Below are 25,327 nucleotides of genomic sequence, written 5' to 3'. Positions count from 1 at the left end.
AGACGTACAAATAGACACTTCTATATATAGTCAAAGAACAGAACAGGAATTCATCATAAGGGAGGTAAAAAGGGAAAAGAAACATACAGTGAGGGGAAAAAGGGGTGGGCGGTGGGGGGGGGGGATTCAGATTTAACGGAGGCCAGTTTCGAATTGCAGCCGTCCGTAGGTGCCCTTTGAGAGCGGTTTTGAAGGAGTCAAGGGATTCGCATGTCTTAATGACTGTTGGTAGGGCGTTCCACATTTTGGTGGCATAGGAGCGAAAATAATTTAGTCCCTTGTTTGTGCCGAATCTGGGTTGTACATGGTTCGTTGCACTTCCTCTGGTGTTATGGGTGTGGACTTCGTTAACATTAAGGAAGTATCTAGACAGGTACATGGGTATCTTGGTGGTGTATCGAATCTTGTGGACCAGACCCATTGCAAGATGCTGTACTCTGTCGTCGACCCTAAGCCATTCCAGCCTGTCAAAGTGGGCAGGGGTGAGGTGGGTTCGGGGGGTGAGGCCAAGTAGGAGCCTGACCAGTTTGTTTTGGGAAGTCTGGAGCCTAGTTTTAAGGGCCTTTGAGGTGCTGTGGTACCAGGAGGTGCATGCATAGTCAAATAAACCTTGTACGAGGGCTCCTGTTAAGGTCTTCAAGGTGTTTTTGTTGACCAGTGAGGAGATCCTGTAAAGGAATCTTGTTCTTTGGTTGACTTTTTTGATTACGTTGGTGGCCATTTTATCACCGGAAAGATTAGCCTCCAGGATGGAACCTAGGTAGGTAATTTCATCTTTACGTGTGATAACATTGTCACCCACTCTAACCAAGAAGCCATTTGCCTTGCTGAGATTACTATTAGATCCGAAGAGAATGGATTCAGTTTTTCCCATGTGTAAAGATAGTTTGTTATCAGCGAGCCAGGTGCAGATTCTACAGACTTCAGAGCTGAGGGCCTTTTCAACCTGCAGTTTGTTCCTGTCCAAGACTAGCAGTGCTGAGTCATCTGCGAACAGGAACAAGTTGCAGTCACAAGCTGATGTCATGTCGTTTACATATATTAGGAACAGTAAAGGCCCTAGTATGCTTCCTTGTGGAACGCCACAGCTCACTGGGAGGGGGGGGGGGGGACAGTGTTCCATTCACCTCCACCATCTGTTCTCCCCTCCAGGTAGGATTGCATCCAGCTCACTGATGTGCTACCTTTTGGAGGTCCAGCTTGACCATGACGCAGTATTTGCCAGCATCCACCTCATGTTTGATGTGGTCGCTCAAATAGAGAAGGCATGTGTCAGTGGAGTGGGATGTTCTGAAGCCAGATTGGAACTTGTACATTAATTTATTTGTGGCAAGATACTTTTCAACCTGTTCATAGACTATTTTTTCCATCACTTTCGAGATGGAGCTTAGAATAGAAATAGGGCGGTAGTTGCCGGGGTCTAATTTACTCCCTTTCTTGTGCAAGGGGGTTACTTTGGCCAGTTTGAGATCTTGGGGGACCTGTCCCTGTTTGATGGAGAGGTTTACTATGTGGGTGATGATTGGAGCTATAGAGATGGCTGAGTCTCTGAGAAACGTCCGAAACGGTCGAGAAATGACAGAGTTGCCGTGTTGCAGCTCTCCGTGCTCGGACAGACACCGGGACACAAGGATCACGCATACGTAGGGACAGTCACACACATAGCTGCGTAATGGAGCGGAGGAACCGCTCAATGATGCGCAGGGTAGCTTTGACCTTGAAAAGTCAGCGTAGGCAGACTGCTGCTGTTGAGAATACAGAAAATTCTAGGATACAGAAAAATACTTAAGGACATGATGGACATTTCAATAATATAATAACTTATATAGTTATATTACTTAAATATGAATAGAGTTGAAGACAGTTCTCTGTCATGTCTATCTTGGCAGAATGTGTCAAATGTGGTCATCCTCACTGTGTGATAGACATAGTGATAGTATTATATTATATAATATAAATCAGACATATAACTCATGTAGCCACACCAAAACAACAATAAATGTTTAACCAAGTTCTAAATGATGTTTCTTTATGATAGCTATTTCTGCGAGGAAGGATGCCTTAGGGTTACTTTATTCAAGGTAAAAAAAAAGTCATCAAAGCGCCCCAGTCAGACCCCAGACAGACTCCAGACATGGCTGCTGCAGGAGCAAGCGGCTCCTTGGAGTCCACGTTGGACAAGAGGCTTCAAGCCGTTTCAAACACAATGGACTCTATCCAGGGACTGTCGATGTGGTGCATCGAAAACAAGAAGTACCACAGTGTTGTTGTGCGCTGCTGGATGAAATGGCTGAGGAAATGTAAGCCTAATTATTACTTCTCGTAGCATATAAGTTGTGCAGCAGCGTTAGCGGTGACCTCTCGACAAGTCGTCATATGACCAAAAAAAATGCATATATATTATTATTCAATTGGAAAAGGTGTCGACGTAAGTCAGGACATTCAGGTGGCGTTGAGCATAAGTCATTATTTTGGTACGAGAAACTTTGAAAATATGTAATTTTGAGCGACTTGACTAACCATGATAAGGTTTGTTACTGGCAGTAACACTGGGGGCGCTTGTTTTGTGTACAGGGCTTCGACTAGCATGGGTGTCGATGTCAACACTGTTCAACATTTTAAAGGAAACATCTAGCAAAGAAAGAGGCTTGTTTTTTTTCCAACCGTTACCCCCCTCCTCCAGTAACAGATGGTAAATGGTAAAATGAACGGAGTAGCTGCAACAGGCTATGAGCGGGTAGCAAAACGTGCGCTCCCTATCATGGCGACAGATAACTGAACTGTTTATGATTTCAACATTCTCCAAAACCGCTAGTTTAGTAGTTGGTGAAGTAGTTGTTCACTAAATGGAGGGATGTGGGGTGTCCTCGTCTGTGCTTCCTCGCCGGGATAGCTGGAGTGGATTGTTAGACCAGCCTTTCTCTGTTCTGTTCTGTTACGCTATGCTAACAAGCTAGGCTAGCTGACTGTAATGCGCCAACGCTAGCCTTGCATTACAGTCAGCTACCAGGCCGCCTCTTGAGCGGAACTGCAGAAGTGTGTTTTGCAGAATTACAGTACATTTCAAGCACAGATCAATACAAAAAAACTGTTAACTGAGTGGACGACCCAATAAAACACTACACTTGTTTACAAGAGGGTCCACCTTGTTCAATTCATCATAACATTTAGAGACATACAAATAAACACTTCAAATGCCAGTTTACAATATGTTCTGGCATAAATAAACTACATTTCCATGCTACTCTTACTCAATGCTACTTATTGTTGCATGATTGTAAATGCATCTTACACATTATTGATTCTCGTTTAGCTCTGTCACGAAATAATATTATCTGGTGTTGTATTATATTGATAGTTCAGTTCACTGCAGGCCAATATACACAGATCACCGTGTCAATCACCCAATCAATGTTTATGATTTTTCAGCGACTGAAATGTCAAACTCGATCACTGGGATCAGATTCGCAAAGCAAAACTCCTTGTGCAATTTATATACCAATGAATGTACTATCATGGCATCGAATCTGGTCGAAAAGAATGTTATTCATATTTAATGTTTTGGTAGTCCAAGAATGTTCACATTTTAGGCTACTGTAGCCTATGCAATTCTAGAGGCTTTTTGAGTAATAATACCAAGTGTGATGCTTCGATCTAGCTATGTAGGCCTACATATTTCTGGTATTTCTGGTTTTCACTATATTAACAACTGTATATAGTTTGCATCACTATACATAAGGAAAGTGTAAAATAACATTATACAAATAAATAATAACAGAGTATATCAGTTTATTATGTACAGCTTTATTCCAATACAGCTATTTTGTTTTCAATTTTCGACTAAAGTCGGAAAGCTGGGTTTGGACTGAGTATTCACTTATGTTTGTATTTAAGTCCTTGCTCCCTATTTATGTGTGAATGATTTGTTTTAATTTGGACAACTGTTTTTTAAAATAGACACTGCTGTTCCATCACATTCAGGAATTATACACATTTTAGAGCTATTACGTTTCTCCTTATTTGTGCTCGTTTAATTTATGTTGCAGAGATAAATTGGCAACTGTTGGTTGAGGCAAGGATCGTCCAGTTTTAAGGGCTATAAAATGTACTGAGTGCAATGTCAAACATTGCACTCTACTTTACTAACCAGAGTTGAAACTTGATGTCTTTAATTTCAAGCCATACACTTTCTCTGTTTTACTTATCAAATGGAAGCTGTGGTAACCTGCAACCCATGACCAAATCATTCTGAAGTTTGGCCAGAAATGCTGTTCATTTCCTGTCATGTTTGAATCTCATATTTTGCCTGCCCTACATGCAGTGTTTGTGGTGTTTAAAAGAAAAATCAATTAAGTTATGCTTGGACTTTGTGTTGCCTACTTTTGCCTAAACTTTATGAGCATTCAGTAACTGAATATTTTAATAGCAGTGTTTATCTCATGTGGATGTAGACTGCTGCTGAGGCCTACTCGGAGCAATGCGTGTTTGATTTTATAGATGGAGTCAGGTTCTGGTCTGGCTTGTCGTCTGTAACTGGAGAGTCGTATAGATGGAGGCCGGTTGTGCTGGCTGATCAGTAACTGGAGTATTTTATAGATGGAGGTTGTACTGGCTTCAGTGGCTTGTGGTTGTTGCTAACGTAACTGGAGTATGTGCCCTCTCCAACTTTTTGTTTACGTACCATTGATATTGTTTACTATGCCACTGCATGAACTTGGCTTGAATACTTTCCCTTCTGTAAAAGTTGTGGATAGTACCTACTAATGTATTTGGTTTCACTATGTCAACTTTGTCAAGGTTCCAAGCAAGCCGAAGTGATACAAAAAGGTGGCATAAAAAAACTGGTCAGAGAGAATAGACCAGTTCAGAATGTTTCTATTAGAGCGATATTTGACTATGTCTATGGATATTTACACAATATAAAACAAAGTGTCCAGAACATTTGCTATGTCTAGTTTATCAACCTGTGGATATTTAGAAACAAAATAATATATTTAATATTCAATATCATAAGTGTCCAGAAATAAGGTTGATAAATATACTGCTCCAATGCAACGTTGCCGGCATTGTCTAACTCTAATGTCTACACAGACATGTAAATTCATATATACAAAGGTGCACACTGCATGATACTGTATATACACATAAGGTGTATCATTCATGGTTAAAATTGCAATGGGATGAGGCAGGTACAGCAGCAGATCTCATCTGTCTTGGTGTGTTATAAAGCAGTTGTTCTCTGAGCTAATAAGTAGGAACCAACAGAAGTGTCTGCCACGAATGTGCTTGATACTTTGATTACATTTGTTGAATGCTTTTGTTGTTTTTGGTTTTGATATCCAGACAGTCCTGGCTTGTTTTTTGTCTGAAATTCACATGCGCTTCTTGGTTGGAGTCAGTGGAGTGGTGAAGGAATATTCATGGATGTCTGTTGCAGGGAGGCAGGTTACCCAACCATGGTCAAAGCTCTGTTTGACAGCCGGAGTAGCTTCTACACTTGGCCAAAACTCAAGAGCTGTCTTCCAGCCAGCAGGTGACTTTTCTGCTCTGCTGAGTCTTGAACCTCTGCAAACAATCTAGGAGGAATAATTCTTGAGAGTTTTCTGTGCTGGATAGATACTAGATACACATGTAGCATTAGTCTTTTTGCATTGTCAAAATTGTGATCGAATGGTGGTCAAGGAAGGAAGTAGGGCAGTTTTCTCATAAATGCCATAGCTTTGTAAAAAAATAATGAAGTCTTGTATCTACATTCCACGTACAATTTGCTTATATTATAGCCGGGGAGCCACAGGCTCAACATTTGAGAGGACCTGTGATGTCATGCCGTACTTATTATTTGTTTTTTCTATTAATTTGGTCATTGGGGTCCACAGAATAAGAGGCCTGCTCTGCCGGAAACATTGCAAAAAAAAGTTATGGCCATTTTTGTCTACCACACCATAGACAACCTATATAAGGCAACATTTTCCAAATTTCATCATGCTTTAAGTAGCATGTGACATGTCAAACTAGGGGTTTTTCATGATTCTGAATCCATTCCAAGCATTAGTTTTGCACGAAAAACATTGGGCTAAAAACGGCATTAGCCGTCATCACAAATGTGATGAGGTCACATGGCCGAATAGTTTGACATGTCACATACTACTTAAAGCATAATGAAATTTGGAAAATGTTGCCTTCATAGGTTGTCTATGGTGTGGTATACAAAAATGACACTGTTTCCGGCAGAGCTGGCCTCGCATTCTGTGGACCTTAATGACCAAATGAATAGAGAAAACACAAATATAAAGTACAGGTTAAACTCTATTCTTTGAGCTTTTGGGCCTGTCGCCCCCCGGCTATTAAAATTTGCATTACATGTTTGGACGAAAGGCTGTTTATATCTGTTTTTTCTTGTTACTGCAGGTGGATTAATGTTGCGTTAAATACAGTTTTCTCAGAGGGATAATATAGGCTTGTCTAAGTTGTCTTACATGCCTCTAGCGTAGGTTGACTTTTGACTCGGCTCTCTTGTGATAGCTATTGTACTTACATACAATGAATCAACATACACAATCCAATGTGACAGGCAAGCACTTACATAGTGTTTTACACCTGTAAACCTGTGATGATGTGACAGTAAAACTATTCTGATTTTTAAATGTTTTTAAATTAATTAGTTACTTTAGCCAGCATGAGATTGCATGTGGCATGAACCAATGCATCCATAGGCACTCCAACACAGATAGGTAGAAAAAAGAGAATCCCGCACACTGTCTTCACTTAGGTTGGTTTTTATTGCAACGTTTCGGTCGTCAGACCTTCATCAGGCATAAAGCAGTACTGACAAACAGTCAGCATAAATACATCTCTGAGATCAGCGGGGGCCAATCAAATGACACACACCAATCCGTTACCATGGAGAGGGACTGCCCACAGGTGAGTACAGGTGGTATATTCTTTCCATGATAAAAGGAACATTTATAAATATACACAAAATAGAATAAGATAGCTACAATAGAATAAATCAATCAGTATAGTAAAGGCAATATATACAATGAAAATTGAAAACCTTTTTAAATGTACTGACTGAGGCAACAAATGAATATTGGACAATTATATTTAAATAAACATGTCCCTGGAGGGCATAATGTCCAATACATGTATTGGGGGTCAGACCTAATAAATTACAGGTATAAGGGTCTGTACTCCAAAATACATAACATTGACATCACACACAATGACAGCGGGACATCAAACAGACTAGAACCAATATATCAAAAAATCAGGAAATAAATAAAATATCAGAAAACCCCAGAGGTGAGAGAACCTCAAAAAATATAATTGTCCAATATTCATTTGTTGCCTCAGTCAGTACATTTAAAAAGGTTTTCAATTTTCATTGTATATATTGCCTTTACTATACTGATTGATTTATTCTATTGTAGCTATCTTATTCTATTTTGTGTATATTTATAAATGTTCCTTTTATCATGGAAAAAATATACCACCTGTACTCACCTGTGGGCAGTCCCTCTCCATGGTAACGGATTGGTGTGTGTCATTTGATTGGCCCCCGCTGATCTCAGAGATGTATTTATGCTGACTGTTTGTCAGTACTGCTTTATGCCTGATGAAGGTCTGACGACCGAAACGTTGCAATAAAAACCAACCTAAGTGAAGACAGTGTGCGGGATTCTCTTTTTTCTACCTATCAGTTCCTGTTATCCGACGCACCTGTCCTTTGTAGGTGTGCAGAAGGACTTTTTCGTATAGTTTGCGCCTTTGACTCCAACACAGATAAAATGGATTACTCACCTAATGCTGCAGTCAGAGATTCCATGATTAACATAATTCCAGTGTGTACATTGTTTAAGTGACCGATGCATGGTTTAGTCGTATAACTAGTGCTCTGAACACATCAAAACAACTTTTCGTTTAAAAAACTAACATTGCAGCTTGGTTACAACCGAAACTGACTTCCTCTGCTGACTTCCTGTTCAAAATAAGAGCCACTTGTATATATTCTTTTGTACACACTCGGAGTTAAATTGACATTGATTTTACGATATAAATAAAATATAAATGAATAAAAATAATAAATAAATGGATATAAATGGCATAAAATGGGAGTCGGTAGTGAAATGCATGTCAAACTGGAGGTCCTTGAAATTAAAATGATGAGAATCATTGCTAGAGCCTAGCTCTGGTCCATAGCCCTAATGCTAATTCTGCCCTGCATTAAGGCTATGGAACCGATGGCGTCTAGCTCTCGCATGAAATGCAGACCAGCCTCTCTTATGTAGTGGGAATATAAAGAACGTTTTACCTACTCACCAATACAAAGACGGGTTGTTTAATTAGAAAGCCTACTTTCCTTAGTGGACGCACTATGAGCCCACCCACCACATGTATAATATGTACTTTTTGGCCAGAAAGGGATTGTTTTTCCACTGGAAAATAAATACTTTTAGTTACTCCACTGCACCCCCTACCGATATTCCCAAGAGAAAAACCTCATAGGAAAGATCTTTTCCGTCCGGTGAAAACAATCCCTTTCTGGCCAAAAAGTGCATTGTGGGGGGGCTCACTCAGTGCGTCCACTAAGGACAGTAGGCTTTCTAATTACACAACCCGTCTTTGTATTGGTGAGTAGGTAAAACGTTATTTATATTCCCGCTACAGAAGAGAGGCTGGTCTGCATTGCAGGCGAGAGCTAGACGCCATCGGTCCCATACAGGGCCGGCTGCAGGATGAAATGACTGAGGGGTCAATTGAGATTTTAGAGGGGGCAAATCTTTATTACATATTGCGTTGTTAAATCAAACGGGCAGTGCCAGTTCTAGGACTCGGGTAGCGAAGATATTTTCGGTGGGCCCCCACCTGGGCTGTAGCCAGGCTCCAGAAAATGGGGAGGGAATGGTAGTGCTGCCCCGCCAGGGGCTCCAGATGAATTTTTTTGCGATGAAAATGCTTCAATCTGGTGCACTTTGACATAACAATTAAGAGGCTTGATGTATAAAGAACTACACACATATTAGATTATTATCATCTTTACTGTGCTATTATTGCCATTTGCCAACATCAGGAGGGGAGAACACAAGTACAAAACATTGGATAGGACACTCACTCCAGAGGGCCACAATGCATATAATAAATAATAGCTGATCTACAAGCTCAAAACGTGTCACAGTGCGATGCATTTTGAGCTTGTAGATCTGCTTTCTTTGCTATTTCTTTTTACCTATTTTTGAATTGGAATCCTGAAAAGTTTTTTTACATGTTATGTTAACTTTATGATTATGAACTTAAATGAAAATACATTGGACATAAACAAGACTAAGTCTTTTTTTTTAAATCTGGAAAATACTTTTTTATGTTTGTAGCATGTTTATATTTGAGTTATAACCGGGGTGCATACTTAGTTTAGACTAGTCATTGGTTAGACATGGGTTAAGGTTAGGTTTAGGTGTGCTGCCCCGTGGGAGGTTAGTTTTAGGGTGAGGGTTTGACATAGGTTGTAGTCGTAGGACTAATGACTGGTCTAACCAATGACTAGTCTAAACCAAAAACGGTCTAAACTAAGTACTGCATACGTTAATATCACTAGAAAACCAATCCAGCACACAAGGTAGTTTTATATTTTATTATTGACATCATTTAACAAATGTACTGCTTCTGACGGAAGGTTCCGCCAGTAGGAATCCAACCGGCTTCTGGCTTCTGGCATAACGTTCCGTCTGATAAGCTTTATTATTGATATGAAACTGGATCGCTGACTTTTTATTTTTTGCTTGGCCATTCCTTCTTTAGTGATCCTAGACTGGATTGCGCAACTACGCTGCCGTTCACCTCCCTTTATACATGCTGACTAAAAAGCTGAATAACCCAATCTACGGAGCTCTCAATGGTTTGGATAAAACGCACAATGTTCAGAGGTCTTTGCTGATTATCCGGTGGTCTAGATGGGAACATTGGCGCTTTCTAGAGCAAGGATTGCTTCATTTTAGCTCGCTAGCATTGACGCTATTTATTTACCATCTCAGGATGGCTGCCCAAACAGGATGTGAGTCCAGTGTGTGTTACACTAGAAACGGCTCGGCAGCCTGCGGTCGGCTCTGCGTCCAGCAGGAGGCATCAGACGCCAAAATAACTTAAAAAAAAAAATTCATGAGGGTTCAAGGAGGTCGGGTTGAGTGGTCCAGTACCCCTTTTGACCCCTCGTGGTGCCAGGCCTGGTCCCATAGCCGTAATTAGCATAATTAGGGATATGGACCAGAGCTAGCTAGAGCCCTGGCATATGATATCTTTTAAAATGGGGGTCTGCACCGGGGTAATAGGTCCTTGACATGAAAAAGTTTGAGGCCAGCTGGTGTAGGACAGTAAGGGCACACACTTACACCAAGCACCGTCGGGCTCACACTCGCAGTACAATGAACCTAATTGCATGCATTTGTAAGGCTACTAACTTTCACCATTTCATGTTATATTGTTTTTTTATTCATTTAAAAAAATGTATAACATATTGGTGCTCCTTCATATTTGGTGGGTGCTCCTAAAATTATTCTGGTGCGCCTACATTTTTAACCCATTCTGGACGGGAACCCCTTTTGGTGTTTTAAGAATTATGTTATACTTTAGCTTTTGAATAATCACAAATGTGGCGCAAATCTTTGAATATATATTCTTTCAGAGCGAACGTTTTTAAGTCAAATCTTTGCTTCTGGGGGGGTCCCTGGAACAACATTTTCAGATGGGGGTTGGCGGCCTATTAGTTGCATATCATTTTTGGGGTCCTTGACATGAAATATTGAGCACCACAGATATAGAAACATAGGTATTTCAGAAAACTGTCATGACTTCACTGTCAAATACCAGTAAATGGAAGTTGCTCAGTGGCGTTTTGAAGGACCCAGAAGTCTTCCGGGAAGTACCCCACGAGCGCCTGCAGTTCCAGCTTTGACCAGTAGGGCCGACGACTTCAACGTTGGCTAGCTGTTCTGGGAGCTTGCGAATTGCAGCTTGCAGAAGTGTTAAGATGCATTCAAACTGAAAATGGTGTGGATGTTTTTGTTTTCTATAGTATTCGATCTGAAGGCACACCGAAAGTACATCCTCTGTCCTCAGTCACACTTGACATTGCTCTCTCTCTCTCTCTCCTGACAGCTGATGCCGGCCATAGGCTCAACTTATTTTACGTTGCCAACGACATCATTCAGAACTGTAAAAGGAAAGGCGCCGTTGTGTACCGTACAGCCTTCGCTGACGTTCTGCCTGACGCCTTTCTTCTTATCAGGTGAGTACCACCACTAATACTGGCCTGGGCCGTGGCAGGCACCTTGGCTGGTAATCCAGTCTGGCAGTGTTCCGCGGGTTTGACTCCCGATCCCGACGGCCTTTACTACATGTCACCCCCCATTTATCTCCCCCCGTCAGGCGTCAGCCCTACTGTCTATCCCTCCATAAAAATATTAAATAAAGGCGAAAGCCTTATTTTAAAATGAAGTAATGCAGATGTTTAACAATAATTTAACTCTAGAGTGTAAAATTAAACCAAATGAACCCGTAAGGGTCCATTTGGGTCCACACAGTTAAAGATCTAAGGGTCCATTTGGTTACCAACTCTCCATCATTTAGCTGGGGACCACCTGGAACCCCCTCAAGTAACACTGGTGGTCCCTGGACCACTGGTTAAAAACCACTGGTGTAAGACAGACGTTCCCAACCACCGGTCCGCGACGACGACGACACATCTTGCCTGCCAAACTGTTTCCCGACCTAGATATTCCAAACAGCAGATGAAAGGTTGACTCTGTCCGTTCCAATGAAAATACCAAGGATCTGTCAGCGGACGCGTCACTGACTGTGATTTATAAATGGCTTCGAGTCTGTGTTACTTCCGTGTTGCGTAGCATAACGGTTACATCACTGTCCAATCCTTGGTATCTTTACCGTGTGCTCAGCGGGCAGCAGCAGCAGATCATCAAGGGATCAACAGCTGCAGCCTATTTTATCACGTTCGCGCTAATGAAACAAAACACTACACGGTGACGGTACAGGATTATTATTTCATGTCAAAACATTCAAGTATCAGAAGATGATGTTACCCAGGTAAAGTAATGCGACACTCTGCATGTTTAACTTTTCCACATGTCCAAAGTCATTTCTGAAAAAGACATAAGCCTAAACTTTTTTTAATTTTTTTAATCATACTATCATTGCCGATATAACGCCATTTAGGTCAATATAACATTATGTTGTGATATCATAATAATATATCAGTGGGTCTCTTCCGTGAGAACGTTAGGTTTTGGTACGATGATGCGCGGCTACGCCCCCTCAGGTCCTCCACTGCTGACCTGCTCAATGTGCCTAAAATGGCGTATAAAAAAACCCACGGTGAAGCAGTTTTCTGCTTCTACGGGACGACAGCTTGGAATAAACTCCCACTACACCTTAGACAGGCAGCCTATGCAGACATTTTTAAAGCACAGCTTCTCCACTCTTGCTTTTAGTTGAATTGTTTTAAATCTCTGTTAATGTATTGTACTGACTGCTCTGCTCTTATTGTTTCATGTTCTATGATATCATTCTAATGTTAATGATTTTGCTTTTATTTAAATGTTTTATGGTGTTGCTTTTTTTGCTCTGTAAATGATGCATTTATGTCATGAAAGGTGCTATGCTATATAAATAAAGTTTATTATTGCGACCACAGGTCGCATGCAGATTACTATGAGAATCTTCAAAACCTGTCAGTCCGTCGTTCCATCCGTCACGCCACCATATATGGCCGTCAGTCCCTCACACCTTGTGACACGTAAGGCCACCATATATGGTCGTCAGTCCATTGTGCCGATCCATATAATGATCCATATAATAAGAAGATCACAACACTGACCTCATCAAACCCTGGATAGCCATACTGTACATGGAGAAGACTAGATCACCTAGATCTCCATATATGGAGCTGACCTGTTCTGACATTCCATATATTGATCCTAACCCCACCCATCCTTCCTCTTCGATGTCTCCCTTTTGACTGATACCTGTCCATTCAGACTCTAGATGGGCCCGCCCCAAAGTTATTAGTGCAGCCGCACCCGGCAGCCGGCGTAAACTAGAGTTCTCACAGGCCTGAAAATTCAGGCCCGGCCCTACCTGGGCCCTTGTCAAATCCTGTACACTCAAGACATGCTCCATATATGGCCAGACCTCCTCAAACCCTGTACACTCAAGACACTGCCCCCGCTGCCACCATTAGGTCTCCATATGTGGAGCTGACCTGTTCTGACATTCCATGACATACCCCCAGGGCGTCTTACTGGGTATATATAATTATTAATAAACGCATCAGTGTGCACTATAACTACAATATACCGTTTTATGCCTGCTGCCTTGCATTGCAACCATGTCCAAACTTCCATCTAGTGATCAACCCACCCACATTTCCGCCACCACACTCGACATGTCTTCCCATTGATTTAAATGGAAATATAATGGATTTTCCACCTAAAATATTTGACTTGTTTGGAGGTAGAGCTTCAAAATCTCTTTCAAAAACCGTTAACAATGGACTGGACAAATGTCTATGCCATACTATTTCAACTTGGTGGTGATTCTCAGCACCAACCGTGGCCAACGAATAGAGGGAGAGAAAGCGACTTCTGTCTGTCTTTGAGTTAAGTTTTACTGAAACTGCACAATATTTCATATTCAAATTTGATTGATTTGAAATTCAATAGGTTCAAAACTTCGAATGGATCGAAATTGTATAATTTTCAAAATTGTGTGAATATTCCAATGACATTTTTGGCCATTTTAACAGTCCTTCTCTCTCGTTCTCTGTCTCTCTCCAGTCATGATAGTAACGCAAAGGTATTAAAGTCTGTGGAGAGGATTCTGTCCATCTGGGAGGACAGGACCGTGTACACAGACAATCTGATCACTGAGCTCAGAGGCTACCTGGTCAAAGAGGTATCTCCTCCGGCTTCTACAACACCCGTGGAACAGAAAAGTAAGAGCATCTCAGCTGCTGCGTTCTATATGTAGCTCTGTGTGTGCAAAGTTGCAAACACATCATTCTCTTTTTGTAGCTCTGTGTTAAAAGCATCTCGGCTACTGATCTCAATTGACAATTTAGGCATCTAGCAGACCCCCTTAACCACTTCACATAAATGTGAAATCAGAGTAAGCAGGCCCGGGCCGGCCTAGCGGTCCAGGTACATAGGCTGCTAATCCGGGAGTCGGGAGTCAAACCTGCTACACAGTCAAGCTGACAGTGTGTTGCAGGTTTGACTCCCGATCCCGACGACCTTTGCTGCGTGTCACTCCCCACCTTCCCCCCAGAAAAACAAAACAAAAATAAGTAAAGACCAGTTTAATGCCTTGCACGGCAAGTGTCAACCGATGCATCGTATGACAAAAGTGGCAGCAAAATGACAGTGTCATGGAAAATCTTCACAGACGATATCAAATTAATATTATCACATGCTTCAAAAAATGTGAATGGTTGGGAAGAAAAAGTAAGCTCCATTACAATAGAGATGCGTGAGACCCATTGATCTATACTGTAACTGGAGGAGGCACAACAAATCTCTGGCCCTTCGTTTCAATGAAAGTTGCTCACCAAGCTCCCACGGAAGTCTTAACTTTTGCTTTAAAAAAGAATCCCTACTGGTTTTGGGGGTGTGGCGAGAACACAATACAGCCTTTTTAAGCAGCTGCCAAGCTGGTTCTACTTTCGATGCCACTTGTAGAGATGACCTAGCAGACACTTTTTCATGATTGGCTGCCTAACGATGTTAGCATGATGCTTGCCTATTTACACTGGGGTTAATATGTCGCGGCTGTGGCGGGGCTGACTGTAGCCTATGGCTAACAGTGTCCATGTTAGACAAAAATCTAATACTTTGAGAACCCCTGCTGTGTGCACATGACTATTCATATTATTTTAGTTATTAAATAATGTATGTATAGCCTATTGGCTTTAGACTGACATAGACAGAGAGAAAGCTCCTGGCATCACTTGTAAATAATTATAATAATATTAATATTAATAATTATTATTAACACCCTGAACGCCCAGGGTTATTTAATCCATTAAATCGGAGCGGCCAGCGATTTATAGCAGCGGAGCACATTTAGTGACGGACCAGGTGCTATCCCGGATGTAGCTGAAGTAGCTTGATGTAGCCAAAACACTCCCGATGCGATCGACAACGGGAGGTATGCTTAATTCTAACGCGACTAGCGATGGGCCGTCTAACACATAATCTTTGCTTAGAATTGGACGGAATGATTTAGATCAAGAGATTTTCGGTCTCGTTGGCTAAAATGGGGTTGAACATTTTCGATGACGTCCCACCGGAAAATAACATTGAATATTGCACAACAGACGCTCCTAGCCTGTGGAGCGATGCGATCAATAATCTCCGTCCTTTTTATCAATCTCCGTCCTGAGCGCTGGGCGTTACTAGATTGAACGGAGAACTCCGTCCTTGCCGTTCAGGGTGTTAAATAGCAATGATTGGACCAAGGACAAACAAAACTTGATGCAGCTGGTTAAAATAATACTATATTTTGTACACATTGAGACATGTAGTACTACGTGTTGTTCAACACTACTCTCAAATCAGAATTTGAACCCCAACACTACTCTCAAATCATAAATTGTCCTTAAATGTAAACCCTATAGAAATTAAAGGTGTTAACTTGTATAGGTTATACAACAGGTATAGATGTTAATATGAGAAGAGGTGGCCATGGGGAAGTTCAAACAGAAGGAACTATCAATACGAAACGTTGAGCGCAATAAAAGCTTGCAGGGCTTATTTAAGCAGTGTGGATTACATTTTATTTTGATGGATATTAATGTGCCCCCCTTCACCTTTTCAGCTCCAGTTGATTCCAATGCAGCTCTTAAATCAAAGGTTCTTGCTGAGTTTGTGGTGAGTGAGAAACTAGTTTTAAGTTGTACTTTGACCCCTAACTACCATGCACACCATTGCCATTATTTGCAACAATGTTGAGATTGAGAAAGTTGAAAATCAGTCCATAAGTTAACCACGTCAGAAAGTGAAAATAGCTGCTATATAAGCTCACAACACTAATAAACTGGCAACCCAAATTAGGGTTGCCAGGGTTAATGCTACAGTATTAACTGCCAAGGTATCATGACTTATTCCATGTTGTTTAATAATTCAATAATAATTCAATGTTAATAAACTGAGTAATAGTTCTAATTCCCATGCAGAAAATGATTTTTCAGATGTTTGGAGTTTGATTTATGACCATATCTTCTGATGTCTTACCCTAGATTGAAATGCAGGTGTCACTTTGGTCACTGTTCTATTGAAGCCAGTTAATCTGTTTTTGTGACTGAAGTACCTGCCATCTGCGCCCCAATAACGAACCCTCTTTCATAGTCAATTTGATCTTTTTCTCTGGTCATCTTGATCCAACATCGATGCAAACTGGGCCTTCTCAGCATTTTATACTTGCCACTGAGGATGTTAATTGTTTAATGGTATCATGCATTACACAATACACATGCATGGAATCATCACTATTGTTGATGTTAATAAGGGCCTTTCTTGGCCCCACCCTTCTCCCATTGTTTATATTGTGTTTTGTTTCCAAGATGGCCGCAGCACCAGGAGGGGGTGGGGCGGAGGTGAGCGGGGGGGTCGACATATGCCCTTACTGGGCTGTATTCACAAATTCAAGACACCCGTGTTGCGTTTGTCTTATGTCTGTGTTTAATGGCCGCTCCAATGCATTTCCAATGGAAGCCCATATGGTTTGACCAAACATTTTGTTTGATGGGGGGGAGGGGGGGCAGAACACATCCATCAAAGCAGTGTTCAGACACAAGGCAAGTGTCTTGAATGCAGCCCAGTAAGAGCATATGTCGACCCCGTCCGCTCACCTCCGCCCCACCCCCTCCTGGTGCTGCGGCCATCTTGGAAACTAAACACAATATAAACAATAGGAGAAGGGTGGGGCAGAGAAAGGCCCTTATTCAGGTTTTTCCTTAATTTGTCACATGTAGTCTATATGGTTCTTGACATTGTTAATTGTTATGCTAAGCTGTCCCCTGTGCTGCAGCCCCAGGCACTGGTAGAACAGTTATCTAAGCTGAGTGTCCCCTGTGCTGCAGCCCTAAGCGATGGTAGAACAGTTATCTAAGCGGAGTGTCACCTGTGCTGCAGCCCCAAGCGCTGGTAGAACAGTTATCTAAGCTGACTGTCCCCTGTGCTGCAGCCCCAGGCACTGGTAGAACAGTTATCTAAGCGGAGTGTCACCTGTGCTGCAGCCCCAAGCGCTGGTAGAACAGTTATCTAAGCTGACTGTCCCCTGTGCTGCAGCCCCAAGCGCTGGTAGAACAGTTATCTAAGCTGACTGTCCCCTGTGCTGCAGCCCCAGGCGCTGGTAGAACAGTTATCCATGTACAAGAACTCTCTGGACGAGGTGGAGCTCCGAGAGAAGCAGCTGGCAGCCATGAGGGTGGACGTCTGCAGCACCAGCGCACTCAGGAGACTCAAAGGTACCAGGGTTCATTGCTCTAATGCAGGGGTTTCCAAACTGTGGTGCGTGCACCCCTTGTGCACGAACACCCTCTAGAGGGTGCGTGACATGAAAAGGGTAATGGCGGTTTTATGGTGTTATTTAACACAAACGGCAAAATCCGGTAAAACACTGTTGTAAGGAGATGTGTATAGCAGCTGTGGGAGTATACAGCAGATGCATGTCTCTCAGTGCAGTGACATTCTGTGATTATTTGCCATAATCATATTAAAAAATGTATACTTTTTGGCCAAATACAACGAGACTGAGTATTGGGGGGTGCATAAGCTAGGTCAGGAGGTAACGGGGTGCACGGCCAAAAAGGTTTGGGGACCACTGCTCTAATGGCTATTACCTTCCATCACTCGCTTGGGTCGACAGACATGAATCTACCTGACGCGTCTTTCTATTTTGAGATTCAGATACCTAATTTTTTGTTTTTCCTTTCTCGTTCACATTCTTTCCCTCTAAATTCCTTGCTTTCTCTCCATTTCCTTCCTTCAATATCTTTTGTAATGTTTTTCTCTGTCTCATATATAGATAAAGCAGGGGGGAAGAAGTTCTCCAAGGACTTTGAAGACGGAAGCTCGAAGCTGCAGGACTTTGTCAAGTTCCTTGACCAACAAAGCAAAGGAGGGCCACCTCTCCTGGAAGCCCTCAACAATGCAGATATCTTCTATGAGATGCAGTACCAGGAGGTCAAGATTGTGGCAAATGTAAGCTGGGCTGCTGCTAACTTATTCATAATCAAAAAATCTGTCTTATTTATTCAATTATTACTTTGTTTGACCTTTTTATATATACATTTTATATCGCTTTATATGGATCTGAAACGGCACAGCTTTTTGCCCTGAGCCTGTTACTAGGCAATGCCCAGACCACCGCTGCACGCACGGAAGGTGTTCACGCATGCGTAGACTACGGTTATAATTTGGATATTCTATTGCTTTTTACTCAAAAACTACGTCGCTGTCCGTTGTGCTGATCAGACATCCGAGGTTTGGATCTGATTTTTCATCGCATCGCGATCGAAATATCAACGTTTCTCGAGAAAGATAGGTACTAATGCTAACATTAGCCTTTTCTTACAATGGAGGTCTGCGAGCCACCTCCGAGTGGGGAAAATGGAAGTACTTTAGTAGTAATCTCCCCAATTCTGGCCCAGTGCGAGGTATTACCACCAGGCCGCAGTATTAAGTGTAAAAAGCACCTTTATTGAACCACTTTAAATGTTATCAAAACCCAGAACTAGAAAGGTACAGCGCAACTCTCTGACGGGATGCATGCACTGATCTATAAATTTGCAATAGCTATGTGTGTATGACAACTCTGACGCTGTTAGACAGAGTGATCTCAAATGACCATATTATAGAAAATGTAAAACAAAGCACCTCTATTACACCATCAAGAATAGTGCATCATCCTGTTCAAAAAGATAAGTGCAGTACTCCGTCTTGCACTGATCACAGCATGTTCCCAAAAGGCTAAAGGCCTCTAGATTGTCCACCATTTTATAAAAGGCAAACTCCACCTTTAGGCGTGATGCCACGGCCACCAGTCCTTTCATTTCTGTGTCTACACACACTCCCAGTAGTCGGCCAAGTAGCCATCTTGGCTGACCTAGAAATAATTTGTAAACCAACCTAGAGTGCTCTATAAACAAGTGAGACACTGATTCAGAATGAAAAGAAAAAGGACAACCCCCCCCAAAGGCTAGGAACCAGGTGTTTTGTTTATAGCTATCGCACTGTCTACTGTTTTTTTTTTCTTCTTTATTCTCTCAATGGATGGCTTGTACAGGAGCCAATACAACAACTCAGAACTCGTATTAGTTGTATAATATGTAACAAAGACAATCATTCACATTGAGGGTGAAGTTGTAAATGGCACTAGAAATGTTTACATGGATAGAATAGACCTGTTATTGAACCCAAGGGAAATGTAGGAGCACCAGTCAGTCACCACAGAATTGGAAAAAGTGGCATTTCTTCCATGGCCCACTGGGACTGCTGTGAAAGCATTCGGACTCTGCGTCATGATTTCTGGAAGCCAATCTTAGCCAGGATGGAACATAAAAAGATATGACTATCCATTTTGATCACATGACTATATAATAGATATAATGTGTACCAATTCGCATAATGTTTGGACACTATCTGTAGCAGTAATATAAAACATTTGTTTTGCAAAAGAATCTGCCTCCTGGTAGTGCTATAACATGCTGATGTTAAAAGTTTGGGGCAGAGGTTCTGCTCTGGCCTCCAGGGAGTGTTCGTACACAGTTTCACGTTGATCCGTGCAATTGTACCGGAGATTATCTGTTTACAGACGGAAAGACGCATCATGTAATAAATCTAAATATGGGCATAACGTACAATGTATTGTAATATGGGCATACAGACTATAAACGGTGGATATGCTGAGAGGCTTATGTGTACATATAACGTATATCGTACATGGGGCGACAGTAATTTGATTACTAACATCTAATTAGATCACCGGGCGACTTGGACTCAACTGGCAGAGATTCAACAAAACACAACATTCTGTAATTTTCATGTTTTACAAAATCTATGCCATTCTCAATATCTTAAACCCTTCTACACCATTCACGAGAACACAAGATTTGATAAAAGAGCATTAATCCAGAATTAACTAGAAAAAGTGCCCTTCTGGGCACAGGTCTCCACCAGGAGGATAGGACTGTGTGAGATGTTTGGCAAAATGTTTAGGAGTAATATAAACATGTTTGCCTTTGATGGCAATTGGATGATTTGAGGCATTTTGTTCCAAAAATGTGTTTTGCAAAAATCAACCTGTTGGTGGTGCTATAACAGGCCAATGTGAAAAGGGTGGGATATATTCCTCAGCCTAGTAAGAAAATGTGTGAAAGATTTCACGTAAATTGCATGCTGCGTTCATGATTTGAGGCTTTTGTTCAAAACGGGGCAATCTTGCAAACTGTGAAAGCCAATTATAGCCAATTAGGATGGAATATGAAATATCGGACAGATCCGACTTGAGCACACGACCATAGAGATACTGTGTAACGATTTGTGAGATTTTTGGACAGAATCTGGAGGAGTAATATCAAAAAATGTGTTTTACAAAAGTCGGCCTCCTGGTGGCGCTATAAAAGGCAGATGCGGAAAATGCAGGTCAAAGGTTTGTCCTTGGCCTCTAGGGAGTGTGCATGCAACGTTTCACGCAGATCGGTGCAGTTTTAGGTAAAAAATGTGAAAAGCTGCCTCATGGTGGCGCTATAACAGGCCGTTCTGGAAAATGCGGGGCAGAGGTTCATCGTTGGCATCCAGGGAGTGTGTGTGCAAAGTTTGGCATCGACCGGGTTAACGGTGCCGGAGATTAGCTGGTAACGGACGGACGGACGGACGGACGGACGGACGGACACACACACACACGGACGGAGTGCAAAACATACTCTCTCCCCATGCCTTCGGCCTGGTGGAGACAATAACAAGACTGGTGCCCGGCTGTAGAGCACAGAGTCGGTAACGATGGAAGTTGGCTATCCATGCCCCACCCGGCTATGCAATACCCTAACCCATGTCTTAGTACCCGTTCCACCCATCTGTCAGTGTCCCTTTTATGCCCATATATGGAGGTTTCTGTATCTGTCTGTGTCCCTTTATTCCTATATATGAAGTTCTGTGTCAGGCATGCCCAAATATGGAGTGTTGTGATGTCAGAACAGGCCAGCTCCATATATGGAGCCTGCGCAGGGGCCCTATCCAGAGCTCGGGCAGAGGCCTTTTGTGGTGGTTCTGGACAACCGTGGGTCCGATCGACTCGATAACGGCACTGCACTCCCTGCGGGGGTGTGGAACGTGTGTATCGAATTTGAAGTCAGGGGGGCGAACGGTTCTCGATTTACGTGGATTACAGACGTAAATTACAGCTCTTCTCTGGATTTTTTTTGTATTTTGCGGGCACTGGCCACTGATCGCCACCTATGGTAACGGGAGGGAATGTGTTCATTTGCAGTGGATAGACTGTGACCTAGGTTTCCACCAGGTTGTTTCTGTGTCCATTTATTTATTTGTTGCTCACTCTCTCACCTTTTCAAGGCGTACCAAACCTTCGCCAACCGGGTCTCCCACCTGAAGAGGAAGCTGGACAGCCTGAAAACCCAGTTGCCAGACCTGGACGAGTCCCCCATCCCCTCACCATCAGCGGATGCGCCATCTCCCACAGGCTCTGAGTCCCCCTTCCGTGGCCTGGAGACATCCCAGCCAGACCCCGATCTAGATGGCTCCGCTATGGACGATTCTGCTATGGACGACGAGGCTGAGCCTCCGGCTCCAAGCCCCCTGTCCACACCCGGAGGGTCCCCCAAAGGGTCTCCCAAAGGGTCCCCCAAACAAGTCTATGTGGTCGGAGAGAGCGACAACATAGAGGTGGAGGACATGGAGTTGTCTGAAGATGAGATGGAAATCTGTGGGATCATTGGTAAGGTGTTGAAGCATGTTTTTAAACCTAATGGTCCGTATCAGTGTTCTTGTATGTTTAGACCATTGACTACAAATAATTTACATTACTGCATGCAATTTTCAAAACCATATGATAGTTTTAGATTTTTCAATGTTACTACTTTCCAGGAAGTCATTGGTTTCCATTCATTTTAGTATGTTGTGAAAATCAAACATAATTAGTAACTTCCAAATTGTATTTGGCAGTGTACCTCCATCTGAAAATATTTTGTGTCAGGAGCAGGGACTCCCATACAAGATTTGTTTTGTTAAAATGTTTCAAGTATATATTAACACAATCAGCTCCGGGATTTCTTTCAAAATAGAAGCTTTTACTCTGAAAGCTGGGGGCTTCCGTTCAAAAACCGGGAGGCATAATGTTTCTTGCTTACCTTGCTATTATTACGATCGAGTCTCTCTAGAAGCGTTAATATTCCGGGCGAGAGGCATGTTGAAGTCAGAAATGAAGACAGAAGTATGGCCATCTGGTCAAAACCACGGAGAGCTCCTTAGATTATGCATGGCGAGCATTTCTTTCTGATTGCTAAACAGGGAAGTGAATGGCAGCGTGCATGCACCAAAAGCAAGGAGTACATTGCAGAAGGATAGGCCAACCCAAAAAATATATATATTTTCTCCGTTTGATATCAATGAAAAAGCGCTAGGACGTGTACACACCTCGTCGCAATCAGTCGGTTGAATTGGTTATGACGTTCCCACACGTCGTACGGTCTGAATGTGTTCAATTGGTATTGTACTTTTTACAGTTGGTATCATTGAGCAATCATGGAATGAGAACCCCTCCCCCCAATTTGCCCAAATCTCCCAATGATGTAATTACTCTCGTTTTGAGCGATTTTGAGTCACAGGTGTGTGACTGGCACCTGAGCATCGGTCCTGCAGCAACACGAATGCTGCAACTGTGCTTGTAACCAGTGTTGATTTCGTTGACTAAAACTAAGACGAAAAATGTTCGTCGACTACCTTTTTCCACTGATGAAAACTAAATGGAAACTAAGCTATGATGACAAACTAAGACTAAATAAATATATTGACAATTTCGTCAAGAAATAAAAACTAGACAAAAATGTTAGGAAGGGACTAGTGGACAAGAGATCCAATATATGTGATTTTATACTTGGTTGCATGCTGAAAATAGCAGATTTATGAGCTTGTAGAACTGCTATTTTCAGCAACTGTAAAAACAGTCATTACGGTGGCATCAAGGCCCGCCAAAATACATTTTAGTCGACTAAATCACCTGTAGATTTAGTCGACTAAAACTAGACTAACACTAAAACATTCCAGGTGACTAAAACTAAATGAACTATTCAGGAGACTATGACTAAAACTAAAATCAAAATTTGCTGCCAAAAACAACACTGCTTGTAACGTAACACCAGCTTCCACTTGCACAGGCCTTATCCTAACGGGACAAATGTGGCTACCTCCATTGCACAATCCTTAACGCGTTATAGCTTTTTTTGTAAAGGAGTAATCAACGATACAAATTATATCAAATACAATACCAATTGGTATAGTATTATCGACCAAAGTTAATTGTCCAAACTGTTTGTGGGCGGAGTAAGATCTACAGGCTCAAAATGCGTCGATGCAACATATTCTGAGCTTGTATGTATAGGATTAAAAGGGTATCCGGAGAACTCACCAGTTTACCAACTCGCCACGATTTAGTGCATTTTAGTTTTACTTCACCTTCATTTAAATTGCATTGAAATGAGAGAGAGAGAGGATAGTTGTTTAGAGTTAACAGTAGAGAAAGTAGGAATGCTAAAAGTTTAAACACTAAAGTACCGAAACAATGTAATTCATTAGTAAACAATTCCTGAAATGGTACGCCTACTATCATTGGTATTCACATACTCACCTTTTTATCATCATCTAGCTTCACTTCACTTTCAATGTTTTATTATATAGCTGACCATCTAATTGCACAAAATAATTTGATCACTTTTGAAATGAACTAACATCTGTGAGTTTGACATACTACACTGATGAAGACAGCATGTTAGCATAACGATGAAGACATTGATGAAGACTTTTCGCTGTGGCGACTTGGTAAACTGGCGAGTTTTGCTGGGGACCACCTGGAACCCCTGCTAGGACGCAGGGGCGAGGTGTCCCCATACCCCACTGTGAGAACCACTGTTCACACTGTACAAATGTCGGGCTAATGGTTGCCATGGTGGTTCATAATAAGAACATTTTGTTGAGCATTTACACAAGACAAAGGAACAGCAGGTACTGTACTTGCTGCCATGGTAATTACTGAAAGCCATCGTGGCGTTGCGCAACAGTTGTCAATGACTGTTGATGCTGAATTTATCACGTGTATTTGTCACGTACAGTAACTGCACAGTAGAGTCCTGTGCAATGTGCATCTCTGGCATATTAGTAATTATTAGCACAAAAAACACATACACCCACTATGTGTGATGTCTGCTTAAATCTTTTAACAAATAAAAATGTATATTATTGACAGGTATTTATCTTACACATGCTTTGTACATTAGTAAATGTAAAATGACTCAAATGTTTCTACATCTCTCTCCCTGTCAATTTGTCACCTGTAGTTGAGGAGCCTGTTAAAATCCCATCCCCCGAAGCCGTGTCAAATCCAGTCCCTGTACTGCCTGCAGACACTCGGCCATCGTTGGCATCAGAGGCACTTCCTGTCACAAATGCCACAACTTCTTCTTCATCATTTCCTGCTGCTGCTCCTCCTGCTGCTGCTGCTGCTCCAGGCCTGTCCACCATTGACCTGAATAAAATGAATTCCCTCATCAGCAGTTTGACCTCAGCCTTGAAGAACACAGGTGAGTGACAAAGTGTGATTAGGGCTCAGCAATAAGAACAAAATCTCTCTCTCTCTCTCGCTCTCTCTCTCTAATAAAACTGGGCCCTAACTTCCGAGGCTTTTGCATAATGTTGTGCTGCGTTCACACAGGCCGATGCAAAGCTGCACAGTGTATTTGCTCCAAACATCATATGCATCTTTGCATCTTCATGTCACTGGCTTCCATTGAAAATGAATGGTGGACTGTAGCTTTGCATCTGCCCATGTGAACGCAGCATGAGGCCCTAAAACAACATTCATATTCACAGAGGGAAGCTTTTGACCCTCTCAGTTAAGCATGCACACACATAGCGTTAGCCCATCATGCATCCTGTCGTGGACCCATAGCAAACAGAGACACAAAGACAAGTAAGCGCGCACACAGACCTGTCAGTGCCATAACCATGGGAAGTTAAATGTTGTGTGAGCTATA

At 42.1% G+C, this 25,327-nt stretch overlaps 1 protein-coding gene across 2 annotated transcripts in view; it reads left to right on the top strand.

The window, feature by feature from the left end:
• Positions 1 to 2,115: 2,115 nt before the first annotated feature.
• The window catches only part of rprd2a (regulation of nuclear pre-mRNA domain containing 2a), a 31,623-nt gene continuing 8,411 nt past the window's right edge, over positions 2,116 to 25,327 (top strand). For both annotated transcript variants that reach the window (XR_013791667.1, XM_079521887.1), the window contains exons 1-8: positions 2,116 to 2,300; positions 11,149 to 11,278; positions 13,842 to 13,999; positions 15,880 to 15,932; positions 17,404 to 17,530; positions 18,091 to 18,266; positions 21,636 to 22,017; positions 24,632 to 24,874. Coding sequence is in view for 1 of the 2 variants with exons in the window: in XM_079521887.1 (XP_079378013.1) it covers positions 2,135 to 2,300; positions 11,149 to 11,278; positions 13,842 to 13,999; positions 15,880 to 15,932; positions 17,404 to 17,530; positions 18,091 to 18,266; positions 21,636 to 22,017; positions 24,632 to 24,874 (1,435 nt within the window). In the remaining variant the exon portion in view is untranslated. The remainder of the gene's footprint in view (positions 2,301 to 11,148; positions 11,279 to 13,841; positions 14,000 to 15,879; positions 15,933 to 17,403; positions 17,531 to 18,090; positions 18,267 to 21,635; positions 22,018 to 24,631; positions 24,875 to 25,327) is intronic.

Source organism: Electrona antarctica, assembly GCF_951216825.1.
Source record: "Electrona antarctica genome assembly, chromosome: 15".
Taxonomy (NCBI): Eukaryota; Metazoa; Chordata; class Actinopteri; order Myctophiformes; family Myctophidae; genus Electrona; species Electrona antarctica.
This window is presented reverse-complemented; position numbering and strand designations above follow the sequence as displayed.